Raw genomic sequence first — 16,953 nt, 5'->3', positions numbered from 1 at the left:
CGTCCCACTGCTGGGCACGGGTCTCCTTTCAGGCGGCTCAATAAAAAAATATAATAAAATGATATTTCTTAAAAAACGTGTCAATTCCTTTTATTTTCCTGTTAATAGATGTATTATTTTTGATCTTCATTCCTTGAGATCGCCACACTAGGCGTCAAAAAATTTCTTAAACAGCACAAGATAAAAATAAGCCATTATCTCGCTTAAAAATAGTTTAATGATGAAATAGGTTTTATTTAGACAGATAATAAATACATAATAAGCGCACATACTTAATGTAACGTATATTCATTCGAAATCGCACTATAGTTATTTTAAATAGATATTGGTGCAATGTTGAAGTAATGAAACAGAAATAAAATAGGTTCCACATCGTGTAGGCAAGTGAAGCAAAAGCTTCTGAGAGAGCAGAATGACATTTATTACATTGACAAGAGTGTAGCAAGAAAATTGATTTTAAATAAAGACAAATAAACATGGTATTCGCATTGGAAACTGTAGGACGGACTGCAATGGGGTAAGGATACAGTAGTGTCTAAGGAAAGGGAAATAGATGCATGGCTCTAAATTGTAAAATAATAAAACGTATTTTATAAAAATAACGGAACTGACAAAATTTGTTGATGAAGAAGTTGATAAGGTGGCAATACTTTCCTGGACGAACTTTTTCACAAGGAGCTGTACTGCTACTAAGAATGTTTGACTGTAATAATGGGTCCCCCTTTTGAATCATCAGCTTTCGGATTTGTCTTATACACCTAAATGACAATTAATTACTGTACTGATAAAGTAAATGGCAATATATTAGTATTACTATAGTCCCACAATATACAGGTAAGGTACAATAAAAGCTTAAATACTAGAAAGTAAAACTAGGATTAAATTATATAAATAAAATTGGATCCATGCGGCAAGGTGCTCAATGTGCTGGCAGCGTTCCTCCAATTGGCAATTTTGTACAGATGAAGGGCTGTAAATCCTGGTTTATTATTCTTTCCGCCAGCTCAGCTGCGCAGTCAGCCCTCTTGCTGGTATGCTAGAGATTGGATAGGTCAAGCGTGTCCGCACATGTGGCGTCTCACGCCTTTGCCCGACCCATACTTTAGTCGCATTAGATCTCCTTGTGAAAGAGTTCGTCGAAGGAAGTACCTTACCTATTTCTGTCGCGAAGCATTAATGCTGTGTTCCAGTTTTGGTGAAACTATAAGCACATGGGACTTGTCAACTTTATGTCTCAGGGTGGTGGTCGCAATGGCAGTACCTCTTAGAATTTTGTGAGTTAAGCTACGTCTAGCAATAGCAACTGTAATTATAACCAGACCTATGACTTGTTCATCCCGTCACTTGATATAATGAAAACCTAAATCCTTGAAGGACAGAGCGCATGATATTATCGGTGAAGCGCGCCCAAACCGGAAAGAGAAAACCGTCTGGCTATGTATGACTGACCGGTAGGGAGACTGACATATGCAGCCATTGACTTACATATAAATGGACGACGGGTTTAATACAAAAACCACGAAAAAAATGTCCCAAGTCAACCTATTTAAACGTAGTGACATGTAAAGGAATATGAAAAAGCTAAAACGTTGAATTTAAATTGTAATGTCATCGCAGTACTGTCTAATTTTGCTTGCTTCGCTGTCAGAAGAAACAAACGAAGACTAAAGCGTGAATGACGCTCTGTATACGGTTTTAACGCCCTATAAGTTCGGACACTTTTTAGCGCGGACCCGACGTCCATATAATTGTAAGTCAATGTATGCAGCATAATAGATGGTCCGTGCCCTCTTGTTTAGATGACTACGTGATATCGACCAGCAGCATGATCGATCGCAAATTGCAACCGATCTTGACTCTCTGCGTTATTTTTTTTTAAATCTATGTGTTTATGAATCATATTATGTTGAAAGAGGAAATTTAGGCAAGTCAAAGTCAAAGTCAAAGATGATTTATTCCATAGGTAAAATAAATTTACACTTGAAAACGTCACATTTAAGGTACTGCTCGTTCACTACGCTGACCTCCCTGAGAAGAACGAGCAAGAAACTCTAGGGATTGCTCTTTTCAAATAAACTTAAATGCTATGGAATACATTTTGAATCAAATTTGTGTGGATTCTGGAGCCATGTCGTCTGGAGCCATGTCTTTATCTAACACGTAGTCTTCAATTTTGTAATATGCTTTTTCGATCAAAATATTTTTAATGTACTTTTTAAACTTAGGAAATGATAAACTTAATATATGCTCCGGAATCTTATTGTAAAAACGTATACAGTTCCCCATAAAAGAGTTGTTTACCTTGGTTAAACGAAATCGTGGTACCATGAGTTTGGACTTAGCTCTAAGGTTAATATTATGGATATCTTCTTTCTTATTGAAATTATGTATATTTTTACGGGCATATAAAATATTTGAGTAAATGTACTGTGATGCCACAGTCATGATACCAGTCTCCTTAAACTTTTCTCTGAGAGATACCCGAGAGCCTAGACGGTACACAGAACGAATTGCTCGTTTTTGCAATACAAATATGGTTTGAATATCTGCCGCTTTACCCCACATGAGAATCCCGTAGGACATTATACTATGGAAGTAACTAAAATAAACTAGTGTAGCAGTACTAACATCGGTAAGCTCACGTATTCTGCGGACTGCGTATGCAGCGGAGCTTAATCTGCTGGCCAGGGACGATATATGTGGAAACCACTGAAGTTTACTATCTAAGGTCACTCCCAAGAAGACTGCTTTATTAACAAGGTCTAACTTTTCTCCGTTTATTTCTATGCTTGGACTAGTCGATTTTACGTTAGGTAATTCAAATTTAACACATTTTGTCTTCTTGGCATTAAGCAATAAATTGTTAGCATTAAACCAATAAACTACTTTAGAGAGGGTATCATTAATACGGTCATAGTCAATGTCATGTCTGTCTGTTTTAAAAATCAAGGATGTGTCATCAGCAAACAACACTATTTCGCAATGGTCCTTAACAAAGAATGGCAGATCATTAATATAAATCAGAAATAAGAAAGGTCCAAGTATTGAGCCCTGCGGAACACCCATTTTTACTGGAGAACCCAAAGAAGTCGCTCCATTTATGCCTACTTTCTGAATTCTACCGTTGAGATATGACGAGACAAGTTTCGACGCCTTGCCATTTACACCGTAATGTTCCAGCTTACTAATAAGAGTATTATGATCAACGCAATCAAATGCCTTTGAGAGGTCACAGAAAACACCAATAGCGTTCTGGGACCTTTCCCAAGCATCAAAGATGTGTTTTAGTAACGCTACCCCCGCATCGCTAGTCGATCTACCACTAGTAAACCCGTATTGTTCACTATGAAAAATATGATTCCTACCGAAATAGGACAGTAATTGAGTTAGCATAACCTTTTCGAATATTTTACTTAAAGCTGGTAAAATTGAAATGGGCCTATAATTGCTAGGATCAACTTTCCTACCGCTTTTGAATAAGGGAATAACCTTGCTGTATTTCATTAAATCGGGAAAAACACCTTCGTCAACGCACCTATTGAAAGCTACAGCTAACTGTGGGGAAATGAGATTAATAACTGAGTCTATAACTTTAGTTGATATGCCCCAGAGATCTTCAGTTTTTTTAACATGTATTGACTTAAAAGCTTTTATGATGTCTTGTGGATTAACATGACGAAAATTAAATAAACTGCCACAAACGTTAACATTTTCCTTTAGGAGATCAATAGCAAGTGAAGGGGAGGAATTTAATGATTTTGTAGTGTTCACAGCAATTTCCGAAAAGAACGATTCAAAAGCTTGGGCTACTTTATCTTTAGATTTTATAAGTTTGCTGTCTAATTCTAAAACTATATCTCTATCGTGTAGTTTAACCCTGCCTGACTCTTTATTTATTATGCTCCAAGTAATTTTAGATTTATTTATCGATTGTCTAATTTTGTCGCTGTGAAACTTAACCTTAGCAGCTACACAAACTTTTTAAATATTTTCGAATAAATTCTAACATATTCTATGAAATTGGAATTAGTATTATAAGTTTTCATAGCATATAGCTCATACAAACGAGACCTACTCTTATGAATACCTACTGTTGCCCAGTCGTTGAATTTAGTCTCTCTATGGAAAGTTAATGTTTTCGATTTAAATATATTGTCAAATTCATTTTTAAGGCAGGTTGCTATCTGGCTAAGACCCATGCCACCGGGAAGTATTTTAATTATTATGTATTTTTCTTATTTTTATGACTTATTCTAACTTCACAAAACTCACGTGTTCTTAACAATAAATAAACATTTACTTAAATATATAAGTCTGCGTGTATCTTTATGGGCTCTGTATTAACTAACATGAGACTTTTTATCTCTTAATGTTTGAAATAAGATTTAATTTTTTTCTCCCGTTGTAAATGATTGCATGAAAAATTAAACATTTGGTATGTTCAGCATTTATTTATTGAATTTTTAGTGTAAATATTCCATTAGTTTCTTATTTTTGCTGCTGCCAAGAGCGATGGCCCCGGCAGTTCGTTTGAAGTAACATAAGTTGTTCAATACCTTGTACATAGTACAACTCTTCCATATACTAAATCATTATGATATTCAATAAATAAAAATTGCAATTACCTAATACAACGACATCTGTCGTCAGTATCTGGTAGTTATAAAGACTGAAATAAGAAATTCATTAACTTCTCACAGGTGGCGTTGGTGGTAAAAAATCCATTAAAAACCAATACAAAGGTCAGTAACCAAAATTTAGAGAAATTAGAAAGATCTGCTGATTCGGTCTATAAGGTTCGTGAATTTTTGTTTTAATAATAATAATAATATCATTCTTCACTATCAATCAGAAAGACTTTAGAAAATAAAAAGAAAACAAATGTTATTTTATATGTTGCAGTTATTTTTATAGGGAGAGGGGAGTCCGTTTCTACGAAATATACCTAGTCAATGAGGGTGACAGCTGTCTTACCTGTAAATCCAAACAGTTCACGAGAGCTATGCTGTTGGGCCTCGCAGAGTCGAGCTTTTGTTGACGCAATTGGTCACAAGTGGCACAAGCTGAAGTCTCTTATTTTTTTCTATAAATAATTTAGCAGCAGTAGAGCTCCTTGTGAAAGATTTCGTCCAGGGAAGTACTGCCACCTTACCTATTTCTGCTGCCAAGCAGTAATGTTAGCATTACTACATTCCGGTTTTTAAAGGTAAGGGTGCTAGTAAAATTACAAGCACATGGGACTTGGCAACTTATGTTTCAAGGTGACGAGTGCAGGGGCACTGCTAGCCCCTCAGATCTTTGTGATTTAAAGCTCTTGAATGGCTCTGTAACTGTTATGAACAGGCGTGTAGCTAACCATCAGGCGCACGGCTCGAACGTTCCGTCACTCGATATTATAAAAAAAGACACTTGGCTACAATCTCACCTGGTCTTAAGCGACGATGTGACCGACGATGGTAAGGATTTGCTTAAAAAATACCTATTCACTCTAGCCTTGAATAGCCCTAAATTGTATTTATCGTGAAACATTTAAAGCGTTATATTACATTAACTTGTCGTACGCATCAAAAAGGAGGAAGTGCGTCAACGATATAAGGACGGAGTGTGACGAAGAAGAAACGGCGAGGGTGGAACTAAATCTTGTCACTTAATAGTTTTATTTTATATCTACACAACCAAATTTTTTAACAAGTAACTATTTATTGATTTTATGCAACTACCGGAGTACGAATACAAAGGATCAGAAAAGATATATTGACTCATCATTATTTTTATAATGGACTCTTGACCGCTAATCGATGGAACGATCTCACCTAGAATTCGTCTATTCAATCGCATTTTAAAGATATTCGGGTTGTGTGTACTCGGAAACACCGACACTGGCAGGGATTCCATTTAAAGGATGACGAAAAACCAAATGTCAATTGAGTAAAAAGGGAGCAGACAGGACGAATTGGTGCAACTCATGGGCACGCTCACCGAAATATAATCTGTAGGATTTTGTCCGACAGGCAACTTTATGGGCTTTAAACTATGATTTTTGGGCCAAGCGCCCATTGGCTAGATTTTATGGCAAGGGAACCTTCGACATTCTTACATGCAGTGCAAAACTGAGGGTAATTATACCGCGGTATCCTTAGGCATGCCGAAGCGTACGGTCGTAACGTTGCAAGCTGGTTTATTACCAGTACCAGAAGAACGAGAGAACCATATTCCAAGAATAACAATATTAAGGGCGAATTACCTTCAGAAGACTGCCGAAACTTCAAGAAGGCTGCCGGTTTGATATCAATAAGCTTACCCCCCGCCGCTTTGTTTTTGTAGCTATGACTATTACAATTGAAATTGCGAATATAATGTTACTACTTTAAGGTATATTAATATTCGTCATCTAAAAATATCATGACCTGCCGTCTCATCAGTGGTGAGATTATTGTTTTTTTTTTATACTTATTGAAATGTAATAAAAAAGGATATGAAGTACTTTGGTGTTTTGTGATGTTAACTCCACCCATGTACTTGTTTAAAAAGTCCATTAAAAAGCAATATGTATTTGCCTGGTATGCTCAAGACGCTGGTTCGAATCCAGTCTATGAAACATTGTGATATTCAATAATCTTCATAAAACAATATGAGTAGCAAACATTATAGAATATATATTAAAGAATATAACAAAATATCAAAGACACCTCGTAACATAGAAGAGCCACGCTATTGCAAAAATGTATTTGCCCATGATTTCCTTCTAATATACCTCAGTAGTAAACTACATACATTTACTACAGGCATTTCTATACGTGATCGAATCAGAAGTGAGGAGATCCGTAGAAGAACGAAAGTCACCGACATAGCTCAAAGGACTGGCAAGAAGTGGCTCGTAGAACTGACGGCCGTTGGGGCAGAAAGGTTCTTGAAAGGAGACCACGAACCGGAAGGCGTTCGTGAGACGGCCCCCTACTAGATGACGGATGACCTGGTAAGGGCGGCGGGTAGCCGATTGAGTCGCGTCCGACTGGCTAGTCTGGCAATCTTTGGGGGAGGCCTATGTTCAGCAGTGGACATCTTCCGGCTGATATAATGATGATGATATCTCAGTATTTTCGTATATACGTACGTATCACATCTCTCAATACGTACCACATCTCTATAACACCGAGCTAGGCACAAACTTGCAAAACCCGTCGAGTCTTTTACTTCCAACAATGAGTACATCTCCAGACATTATGCACATTATCCAATTCAAATGTATGTACAGCGACATACAGAAATACATTGAGAGCTCTCATTATACCATTAGGTCCTGTTGGATAGCTACGTCAGACTCCTTCTGGCAATAAATATGTTCTATTAATAAAGACGTCTGTGTACCTGATAACAGAGGCTCTTGCCTTATCTCTTCGCGCTTGATCCAACTAATAAACTTTATATATAAACTCAAAGACATTATTATGAATTATAAATGTTAAAATTCGTCAAGGTGCATTTAGTGTTGTGTAAAAGTAGGTGTTACAGTAGCATAACGTTTTTTTTTAAATTTAACTATGGCGGAAAAAGTTACCGTTGCCGCGTTTTTTATGCAAGTAATATGTACTCTGGCAAGTAAGTAAAAAAGCGTTTTTTTTGTAAATCGATATACATTCATAACATGTATTACTCATACTGGTTAGCACTCCATTTAAAACCAAACTATTCTCGTCTGTGGTTTTAACAGAACTTTTGCGCTTTTTAATTAAAATTATTATTTGACACATTGCATTATTTAACATGTTTTTTATAATACCAATTAACGGGATGAACATGCGCCTGGTGGTAAGCGACACGTCTGTCCATAACGGTTGCGTTGCCACACAGAGCTTTAAATCTCACTGCCAAGTAAAAGTTCATAGTTTAATTAAACAAAAATAAACAAATTGCAAATAACATTTTGAAACTTAATGAATATGTTAAAAAAATATGCTAAATAGTCGCTGAAAAATAAAACAAAGACCCGACAACAAGCACATAGAAAAATTCGTGAGGTTCGCTGGTTCCTTCCGTGGCTTAGTTGGCATAGCGTGTGACACGGTTTGCTAAAAGACGTCGGTTCAAATCCGACCGGATAGAATTATTTTTTTCTAAGTGTTCAATCTTTGTATTAAAAATTAATGAATATTAATTAGCCATATGGCTAAGTCAATAGAAAATGTGTATACTTTATATAAAATTACTTCACTTTGTGATGTGGTCACGTGCCTCCGGTGCAGACCGGGCTTTTTATAATATTTACAAATGTGTTGGTACTCTGGTGGAATACATCAAGATCTTTGAATGAAACATTATACTGCCTGCATAAACGTATGAGAGTGTGAGGCACATTATTTTTAGCTGAAGGCACCAAAAACAATGTTCACATTATTATTGGCGGCAGAAATAAGTAATGCCACTTCTATACTTCCATTCCACGAAATCTTTCACAAGGAGCTCTATATTGCTACTTATTAAATTTGAAACGTACCACGATGTTTTTTTGCTCTGTATATTTCTTATTGTTATTAATACAAAGACCGAACATAAAGAAAAATTCCTGCAATCTGACTGGATTTTAACCGCTGTGTGTTGCCATGCCGTGGCCACCGTACTTAGATCTTACGAATTTCTCTATGTGTTTGTTACAAATTAGCATAGCGACTATGAACTGGCAATCGGTACTATTTCAATTTTGACAATTTTACGGGTGAAAAAGAAATTGTTTGCGACATTTGTATAGCATCTGATTTATTAAATAAAAATACGTAGGAAATGAAACTATTTTTCCGGATTTAAATCGCGTATATTTGTGTTTTCAAACAAACCGACGTTTCGGGCCCTTTACAGGTCCCACGGTCACGGTTGACTGAGGTGGTACAATCTTCAACCAGTTATGTCTAATGTTAATGCAAACCACCCTATTTTTTCACTATAGTTACAATAGTTGTTAATTAAATACCTTATTTTTAATTTTACAAAGAAAACATTCCAATTTACGCTACATTAAGATTTACAAATTATTTTATTGAATGAATTTTTGTTAAGTTTAATTCATTATTAATTATTAATAGAAATTAGAATAAACTAAAACATATTAATTAGTACTGCAGTCTTATGTCTGTTTGGGATTTTTCTGCACTGCTGAAACTGGTGGTACGGAGAAACCATCTTCCCTGTTGAAATTAGGATGTTTTTTAATTTCAATGACCTCGCAGCATCTTGGGTAGATAACGGACTTCTTTTGCAAGGACCTGGGGTTTGTGAAACTTCATTGAATGTGTAGGTTTATCCAAAAAATACGTAGTTTTTAAATATTTTTATTACACATACACTACGTACTTTTGTTTAATAAACCAGATGCTATATAAATGATGCAAAAAATTTCTTTTCTTCATCGTGTAAAGTTGTCAAAATTGAGATAGTACCAGTTGCCAGTTCACAGTCGATAGGGTTTAAGGACTTTTTTCTTCTTCAGCGTACCTATGAGAAACTTTATGAAGTTAGTCACTTAGCTTTACTGCTACCAAAAGCTGACGAGAGATGTCGCTGTGATGATTGCAATATTTATTTATTGAATATCATGATGTTTTCAACCAACTTCAAAAAAAGAGGAGATATTCTCAATTCCACTGTAGTTTTTTTTGTATGCATGTTACGCGATAACTCCGGGTATATGTGAACCGATTTTCCACCTCTAAGGGTGGTAAACTAGGGGATGAATCCGGTTTCGCCCACTCTCCGGTAACCGATTTCAATAACTTGGCAAATAGATGTAATTCCACGAAATTTTGAGGTTTTTTTAATAAAAAGTTATTATGATTAATTTATTTTTTGTGAAAATACTACACTAGTTTGTTATTATTATTGATACAAAGATCGAACACAAAGAAAAATTCCTACAATCTGTCGGACCTCGAAGTAGCGTCAGTCGTCATGCCTGAAAACAAATATTGCAATTAATACAGCAACATCTCTCGTCAGCTTCTAGTAGCTACAAAGATGTGTTTCATATATAACCAATAAAATCGGTTTTCAGTATCAAGCCTCGTAGCCCTCACAGGGTTCGTCTACGCCTGGCCATCGTACAACATCGAAAACTTCGAATCTAACAGCACCGTTTTATCGTGGCCTCTGACAACTTTCGAAAAATCGCTAGTTGGGAGTCTAACAAACATTGGTGCTTTATTTATGACTCCTATGTGTGGAATTCTCCTAAACATGATTGGAAGGCGGTATTCGGCTATGCTGTTTGGATTGCCTATGGTTGTAAGTAACTTCATGTGAATTAAATTAATATGGAGTTCTTAAGGGTCGCAACTGGCGCCTTAACTTTTAATACTTTATAAAATCAGTGAACAAATCGTTTATAGTGCGGTTAAATACTTGCTAATAAATATTAACCTCTCACATTTCACCACATGTCATAGATAACAACGACTGATAACTTCAATTTTGCTTGTTGGTATCTTTAAATGTTGTAAAGACACAGAGGCCTCCATTTTTTACTTAATGCAAAAGAAGGAAACACAAATAGTACACTACGTTGATATTCTTCACCGGGAGGCAAGACTGACAATATGTACGATTCTAAATAAGAATGTATAGAAATTGAACACTGCGTTCTCCAAGGTGCAATATTGAAGCCTTGACATTTCTGTTTAGACTGTGTGCTATAAAGAATGAAGTTGTATATTTGTATATTGTAATTGGTTGTATATATGAGATTTAAACTTTTGATCATAGTAACTGAGCACTGACTGAGGAACTGTCATAAAATACCTCTGCATAAAAGATTATGCCACGTACTACCTAACACGTGAAAAGTTTGTTTAGGATAAACAAATGATTGACTTTGTTAAAATTCTCAGTTTCTTTTTTGTTTAAAAAAAAATTTCAAATTCTAGAAACTTTCCGAAGTTTTGTCATCATTACCATCTACCCACTGCTGAGTTTTGGCTTTCAGTAGTATATGCCATCGATCATGATACCGTGCTAATCCCAAGACAACTATCTATGAACAGCAAATTTGACAATATCGTCCACCCATTTCGCTACAGGATATTCAGATTCCAGAGATCTTCAGTTTTTTTTTAACATGTATTGATTTAAAAGCTTTCGTGATGTTTTGTGGATTAACATAACGCAAATTAAATAAACTGCCACAAATGGGCTACCTTGTCTTTAGGTTTTATAAGTTTGCCGCCGAATTATAAAACTATATCTCTATCGTATTGTTTAACCTTGCCTGACTCTTTATTTATTATGCTCCAAGTAGTTTTACATTTATTTATCAATTGTCTAATTTTGTCGTCATGTGAGCAGCTACACATACTTTTTTAAATATTTTTGAATAAATTCTAACATATTCTATGAAATTGGAATTAGTATTATAAGTTTTCATAGCATATAGCTCATACAAACGAGACCTACTCTTATGAATACCTACTATTGCCCAGTCGTTGAATTTAGTCTCTCTATGGAAAGTTAATGTTTTCGATTTAAATATATTAGCAAATTCATTTTTAATTAAACCAAATATCGTGCTATATAAAGTATTTGGAACTTACGGTATATGGGGTAGGGAATTTAAACTATTGCCGATATTATTTTGAAATCTAATGATTCGTTCTGTGGTAATCGGTCTGCAGAGAAATCGGTCTACCTTATTGCTCATTTTACGATTAGAAGAAGCCAATTGGCCATTATGGTCTGTCTTAAGCAATTTATTATTGATTTAGACACTGCGTCTGTGTTACAAAGGATGTTGTCGATACAAGTAGAAGAGGAGGCAGTGATGCGAGTTGGTTCTAAGAAAAGATTGATCATGTTAAAGCTTTTAAATAAATTAATGAGTCTTACAGAAGTAGAACAGTTTTCCAACAGGTTTACATTGAAATCTTCCCATATTACTACGTTTTTCTTTTGTTGGAAAAATCCGCTTTAAACTATTTTCCATAATGAATTCAAACTTGTTAAAATTAGCAGAAGGGGGCCTGTATACACATAAGACGACAAACTGATCCAATTTCACATATAAAATCTCAATAGTTCGTTCAGAAGAAAGATCTGTGGTCTATGATTACGCTCTTTAAATTTTAAATTACGTTTAATAATAATCATAGATCCGCCTCTACTTAAATTCTTTTTTATGAATGAACTGACATACATAATAGTATTACATAATTTTGTATGTTGTTAATTGCTTCGTAGTCTTTCAACCACTGTCCTGTAACACAATACATGTCAACGGAAATATCGTGTAAAAAGAGACAATATATTTCTAATGTTTTGCCAGAAAATCCTTGACTATTTTGATGTATTACATGGAAACGATTAGACATTTCTGTTGTCGTGTTTTTCAGTTTAAATTATGGTTAGTAAAAAGTATACTGTTGCTACTTAAAGTAGGAGCATTGTCGTGGGACTGTGTTCTATAACAGCGTCCTTAATATTAAAAGATAACTTCTCCTCTCTTTTTCAGATAGGCTGGTTAATAATATCTTTAACAAACTACACACCAATTATTATCATCGCAATTGGAATAACTGGCTTTGGTGCGGCTGGCCAAGTAGTTTCTGCAGTCTATATTGCAGAAATTGTACAAGACTCGATAAGAGGAATGTTAACATCATCCTGTGTGACGATATACTTTACTGGGTTATTATTTTCTTATATAATAGGTGTGTATAATGGAAAATTGACTTCATTATTCAAATCTGGTACATACACACGTGTACTTAGCGTTTTATTTCTTATGGTGTGCAATAAGCTTATCGAACCTCTCGTATCTACCAGAAATTTGACCTTCGACATGGTACACAATTTCGAAGTAATTTGTTCTAGTGCTACAATTCCAAACATTCGAAACATTGTCCGAAAGCTATTTGTTATAATTTAATTTTCTTAAGATCTAGAAACATATATTTATTAATGCTATGGTATGGTGTGACTAGACAACTAGACGTCTAAGCGCCTATTTTACACATATTTCCATGCATTTTGAAGAGAACTAAATAAACAGTCATATATTTATAATTAATTAATTTTACAGGAGGATACTTAACGTATCAGCAAGTTTTATACGTACATTTAACGGGCTCTTGTTTATATATTGCTGCACTGGGCTTGTTAAAGGAATCACCAGTTTATTTGGTACAGAAGGGGAGAGAGGAGGTAAGGTGCTATTTTAGTGGTTACGGTTTCAGATCTAGTAAATGCCTGCAATGCGATTGTCACAATTTTATGATTGCCTTCATGCATAGTCAGAATATATAAAAAGAACATTGGACTGTTAAGCTGTTCCCAACCTTGATTTATTAAATGTTGGGTAGCGCAAAAAGAGCCTCAAAGTAGGGTTAATTATGTAGAAAGGGAGCATAGAGCGGTTCTGTACGTCTTAGAAACACAACGAAGAACAATGTAATAAAAAGAAAGCTGGAATAGGAAAGGGAATGCTTCTATAGTCTGATCATATACAAAGATTGAATGAACAAAGTGGCGACATAAATATGAAAAGCGAACGTTGAGAGAAACGAGAGTGAGAGCGTATCAAATTTCTGATGGAAGTGGATAACCGAAAAGAGATGTGTATATGAAATTATAAGACAAACTTAAACTTATTAACATTAATAAACATTTCTTCTTCTTCTAATATCGTTATTAGATCACCAGGTAATCATAAAGCTAACGATATTATTTTCAGGAAGCAAAACAGTCAATAGCCTTTTACAGAAGAGTCGAAGTGACGGCCAAAGAAGTTGAAGTCGAGATACAGAGAATAAAATTGCAATTAGACCCGAGAATTGATGAGATCCTGCACGGAGAGGCTGAGAGTAAATATTTTCTTAAATCTATTAATGGCGATAGCAAAAAAGATAATGATTTAAGGATATTTATTTAAAATAATAAAACACTAACATCATACGAGACGATGATAGTTCACCTGAAAGACATCAAATGAACGAAAAATGTCCGAAGGTTCCTAGAAATTATCAGTACTATGATATACAACGATAAAGTATGAGGTAGTCAAAATGTTTTTTTGGCTTTTGTATCATAATCCGAAAAGGTTTTATAATTTTTTTGATATAAATATAGATATAATGCATTAAACCCTTTCGTTAAAATTGTATTCCATCTTCCAGACCCACAAGAAAAGGAATTGCTTGAGAAAAAATTTGAACCCGTCGAAGAAACGGAGAAAGTGTCACAATGGAAATTCCTAAGTATGTTATATATTTCGATGTTCGAATGTAAATAAATGAAGTTTATTATTTTGTACGCTAACTACAATATTAATGGTACATAGTTCCCTAATAATATAATCCCTCAATCTGATTGACTATTCTCTCCGATCTCGCTCAAGAATGGTAGCTCCCGCGTGGCAACTTACGCTGGTTTGAATCCAGTCAGATCTAAAGAATTTTTCATCCAACTTCGTCATGACAATGACATCCAATAAAAATAGAATTGGTCTTTATTACTTCAAGACAAATAGGTCTTAAAGTAATATTAGATAGATTATATATAAGTAGCGGTGGATGAGTTACTTAAGTACCGCAACTATAGTTATTCCAACCCTTCTACCTACCAGGAAAACAATACCATATTTTCTATTAAAAGTTTTTTTACCATGCTTCAAAGAGTTTGATATACCTTCGTTGGCATAAGCGCATATAGCTCTTTGTGGATGGTGATGTCAACCATATGTGTTCATGCCGAAAGGTAAGAATCCACCATGACCGTTGAAGCACTTTGTCATTTTGTAAAGTACAGCTTATCATATTAAGACAACAATAACTTTTTCCACGTCTTCGTTGCAATTACGTACTTTATTTATATTTTTTTCCTTCTTACAGTGAAATCCGAATCTTCCAAAAGAGCGCTAGCTATGGCCCTAATCATCATGTCACTAAACATCATGATGGGAGCCATTGTTCTACAAGTCTACGCTGAACCATTGTTCAAAGAAGCTGTACCATCGATGCATCCAAACACTTGTGCAATATTGCTAGCTGTTGATTTAATTGTAGCTGGTTTAATTTGCGCTGTGTTAGTCGACAGATTTGGGAGAAGAGTAAGAACAATTGATTGTTTGGAATACTATAAAATAGTAAAAAAAAAGTGTACGATTTTGACGAGAACATTGAAGTCTGGAGCAAAGTATATTCAAATTTATGTAATAACGAATAATTCGGTAATGAATTTTAAGAATATTCTCTTTTCCAGTTCCTCATGACATCATCAGCAATAGCAACGGGAATCTGTACTATTTTACTCGCATCACAATTGCACCTGGGCTATGGACCGTATTGGTTTACCGCATTTCTCATTTACACTTACTGCTTTGTATATAACCTCGGAGCTGCTACCGTGCCTTTTATTATGAGTGCTGAAATGTTTTTGCCTGAGGTTAGTAAAGATAGTAAAGAAGGAAATAATAAATAGCATATCTGTATATTCAACACAGATAATCAACTACGCAATAAAAATGTTCTGAGTGGAGTTCACGTGTAGAACGATGCCTCACGTTTAGTTTAGACAGTTGAAACGAAGACCTGGAAAACGTTTTTTGTTTTGTGTAATATCAAGCGACGAGAAGAACAAGTCGTGTTCCAGGTGGAAAGCGACACGTCTACCAACAATTGTTGCTCAGACTACTCAGACTTTTAATCGCAAAGATCTGAGAGGCACTGCCACTGCGCCGGTTGTCTTGAGATATAAGTTGACAAGTTCCATTTGCCTATAATTTCACTAATCAACGCCAATAATGCCTTTGGAAGGACTGTATATGTTTAGCAGTTAGTGGATAGTTTACAGTTCATAATATGAAATACTAGTACTGCGATAATTAACACTTCTTGAGTTGCTCATTATTCAAGATACTTTGAGTTTGACGTTCAAGCCTATTGAAGTTATAAAACTGTGAACAGAGACAAGTTCATAATAAACATCTTAAAACTTTTGATCGAATAGACTTCTTTTGCTAAATTTTGATAATTTTGTACTGATTTCAGGTTCGAGGTCTCTGCAACAGTATGGTGTTGGCATGCATGTGGATAACCAACTTTGTGACACTCATCATCTTCAACCCGATGGTCGACAACTTCGGCCTTGGGCCGTTGTTCTACTTCTTCAGTATCGTTTGCTTTACTACAGCCGTGTACAGCCATTTTTACCTCGTCGAGACCAAAGGCCTTTCTGCCGATAAGATACAGTTGTTATTTTTGAAAAAAAAAGAAAGAAAGCAATAAGGTTTGATTTATTGAAGAGCCGTATTTCAATTGGTAGACAGGGTGTGACAATTTAAGCGGTCTAATTCATAGAAAATTATATATATTGTCAGTACAAATATTTGTCTCTTGAGTCACAGGACATATTTTAAGGGGGGTTGTCACTCGTCCAAAAGATGCCTATTCAGTCGCACCTTAAAGATAATCGGGTTGTATGTTGTCGGAAATACAGTTGCAGGCAGAGAAATCCATTCTTGGGCTATGCGTATAATGAAAGATGATGAAAAGCGCTTAGTACGCCTGAAAGTAATATCGACTAAGTAAGGATGATAACCCGCCGCACGTCTAGATGTCCGATGGTAAAAGATACACCGAAATAAAATTCTGTAGAAAACCTACCGACAGACAGGCAACTTTGCGCCGGTGGGTTAAACTGTGACGTTTAAATTCATGCTTATCGTCGTCAATAAGTGTAAGTTATTGTTCTATAGAAATATTAATACATGTTATTCGACTAAAATGTATATGATGTTTTCTTCTTGATCTTTTGAAGATTCTTTGTTTTCATAAATACAATCAAGTCTTGAAATTTGTTCCGTGACCCGAGAAACAAATAAAATGCCCCTGATGGAGTAGCACAAGCTTAAGAAAGGTTTAGTGAAGGTTAATCTGTGCTTTCGGAGACGGGTTGGGAGAATAAGTTTCTGGATTGAGT

The 16,953-nt window shown here is 35.3% G+C and overlaps 1 protein-coding gene across 1 annotated transcript; it reads left to right on the top strand.

Moving 5' to 3' along the window:
* The first annotated feature begins 7,541 nt into the window (after window positions 1-7,541).
* Window positions 7,542-16,369, top strand: LOC113229049 (facilitated trehalose transporter Tret1-like). Its single transcript, XM_026462531.1, has 9 exons — window positions 7,542-7,599; window positions 10,043-10,272; window positions 12,488-12,686; window positions 13,058-13,179; window positions 13,709-13,838; window positions 14,151-14,231; window positions 14,865-15,082; window positions 15,235-15,417; window positions 16,023-16,369. The coding sequence occupies exons 1-9, from the start codon at window positions 7,542-7,544 to the stop codon at window positions 16,257-16,259; spliced, it is 1,458 nt and encodes a 485-aa protein (XP_026318316.1). The 3' UTR covers window positions 16,260-16,369.
* The last annotated feature ends 584 nt before the right edge of the window (window positions 16,370-16,953 follow it).

The sequence above is a fragment of the Hyposmocoma kahamanoa genome, unplaced genomic scaffold (assembly GCF_003589595.1).
Source record: "Hyposmocoma kahamanoa isolate Upper Pololo Valley unplaced genomic scaffold, ASM358959v1 270, whole genome shotgun sequence".
NCBI lineage: Eukaryota > Metazoa > Arthropoda > Insecta > Lepidoptera > Cosmopterigidae > Hyposmocoma > Hyposmocoma kahamanoa.
This window is presented reverse-complemented; position numbering and strand designations above follow the sequence as displayed.

What these genes read in the sequence shown, in the direction of transcription:
- LOC113229049 (XM_026462531.1), top strand. Translation starts at nt 7,542, where the DNA reads ATGGCGGAAAAAGTTACCGTTGCCGCGTTTTTTATGCAAGTAATATGT. An exon ending in AGTAATATGTACTCTGGCAA is followed by an intron (nt 7,600 to 10,042) that starts GTAAGTAAAAAA and finishes ATCGGTTTTCAG; the next exon opens with TATCAAGCCTCGTAGCCCTC. An exon ending in CTGAAATGTTTTTGCCTGAG is followed by an intron (nt 15,418 to 16,022) that starts GTTAGTAAAGAT and finishes TACTGATTTCAG; the next exon opens with GTTCGAGGTCTCTGCAACAG.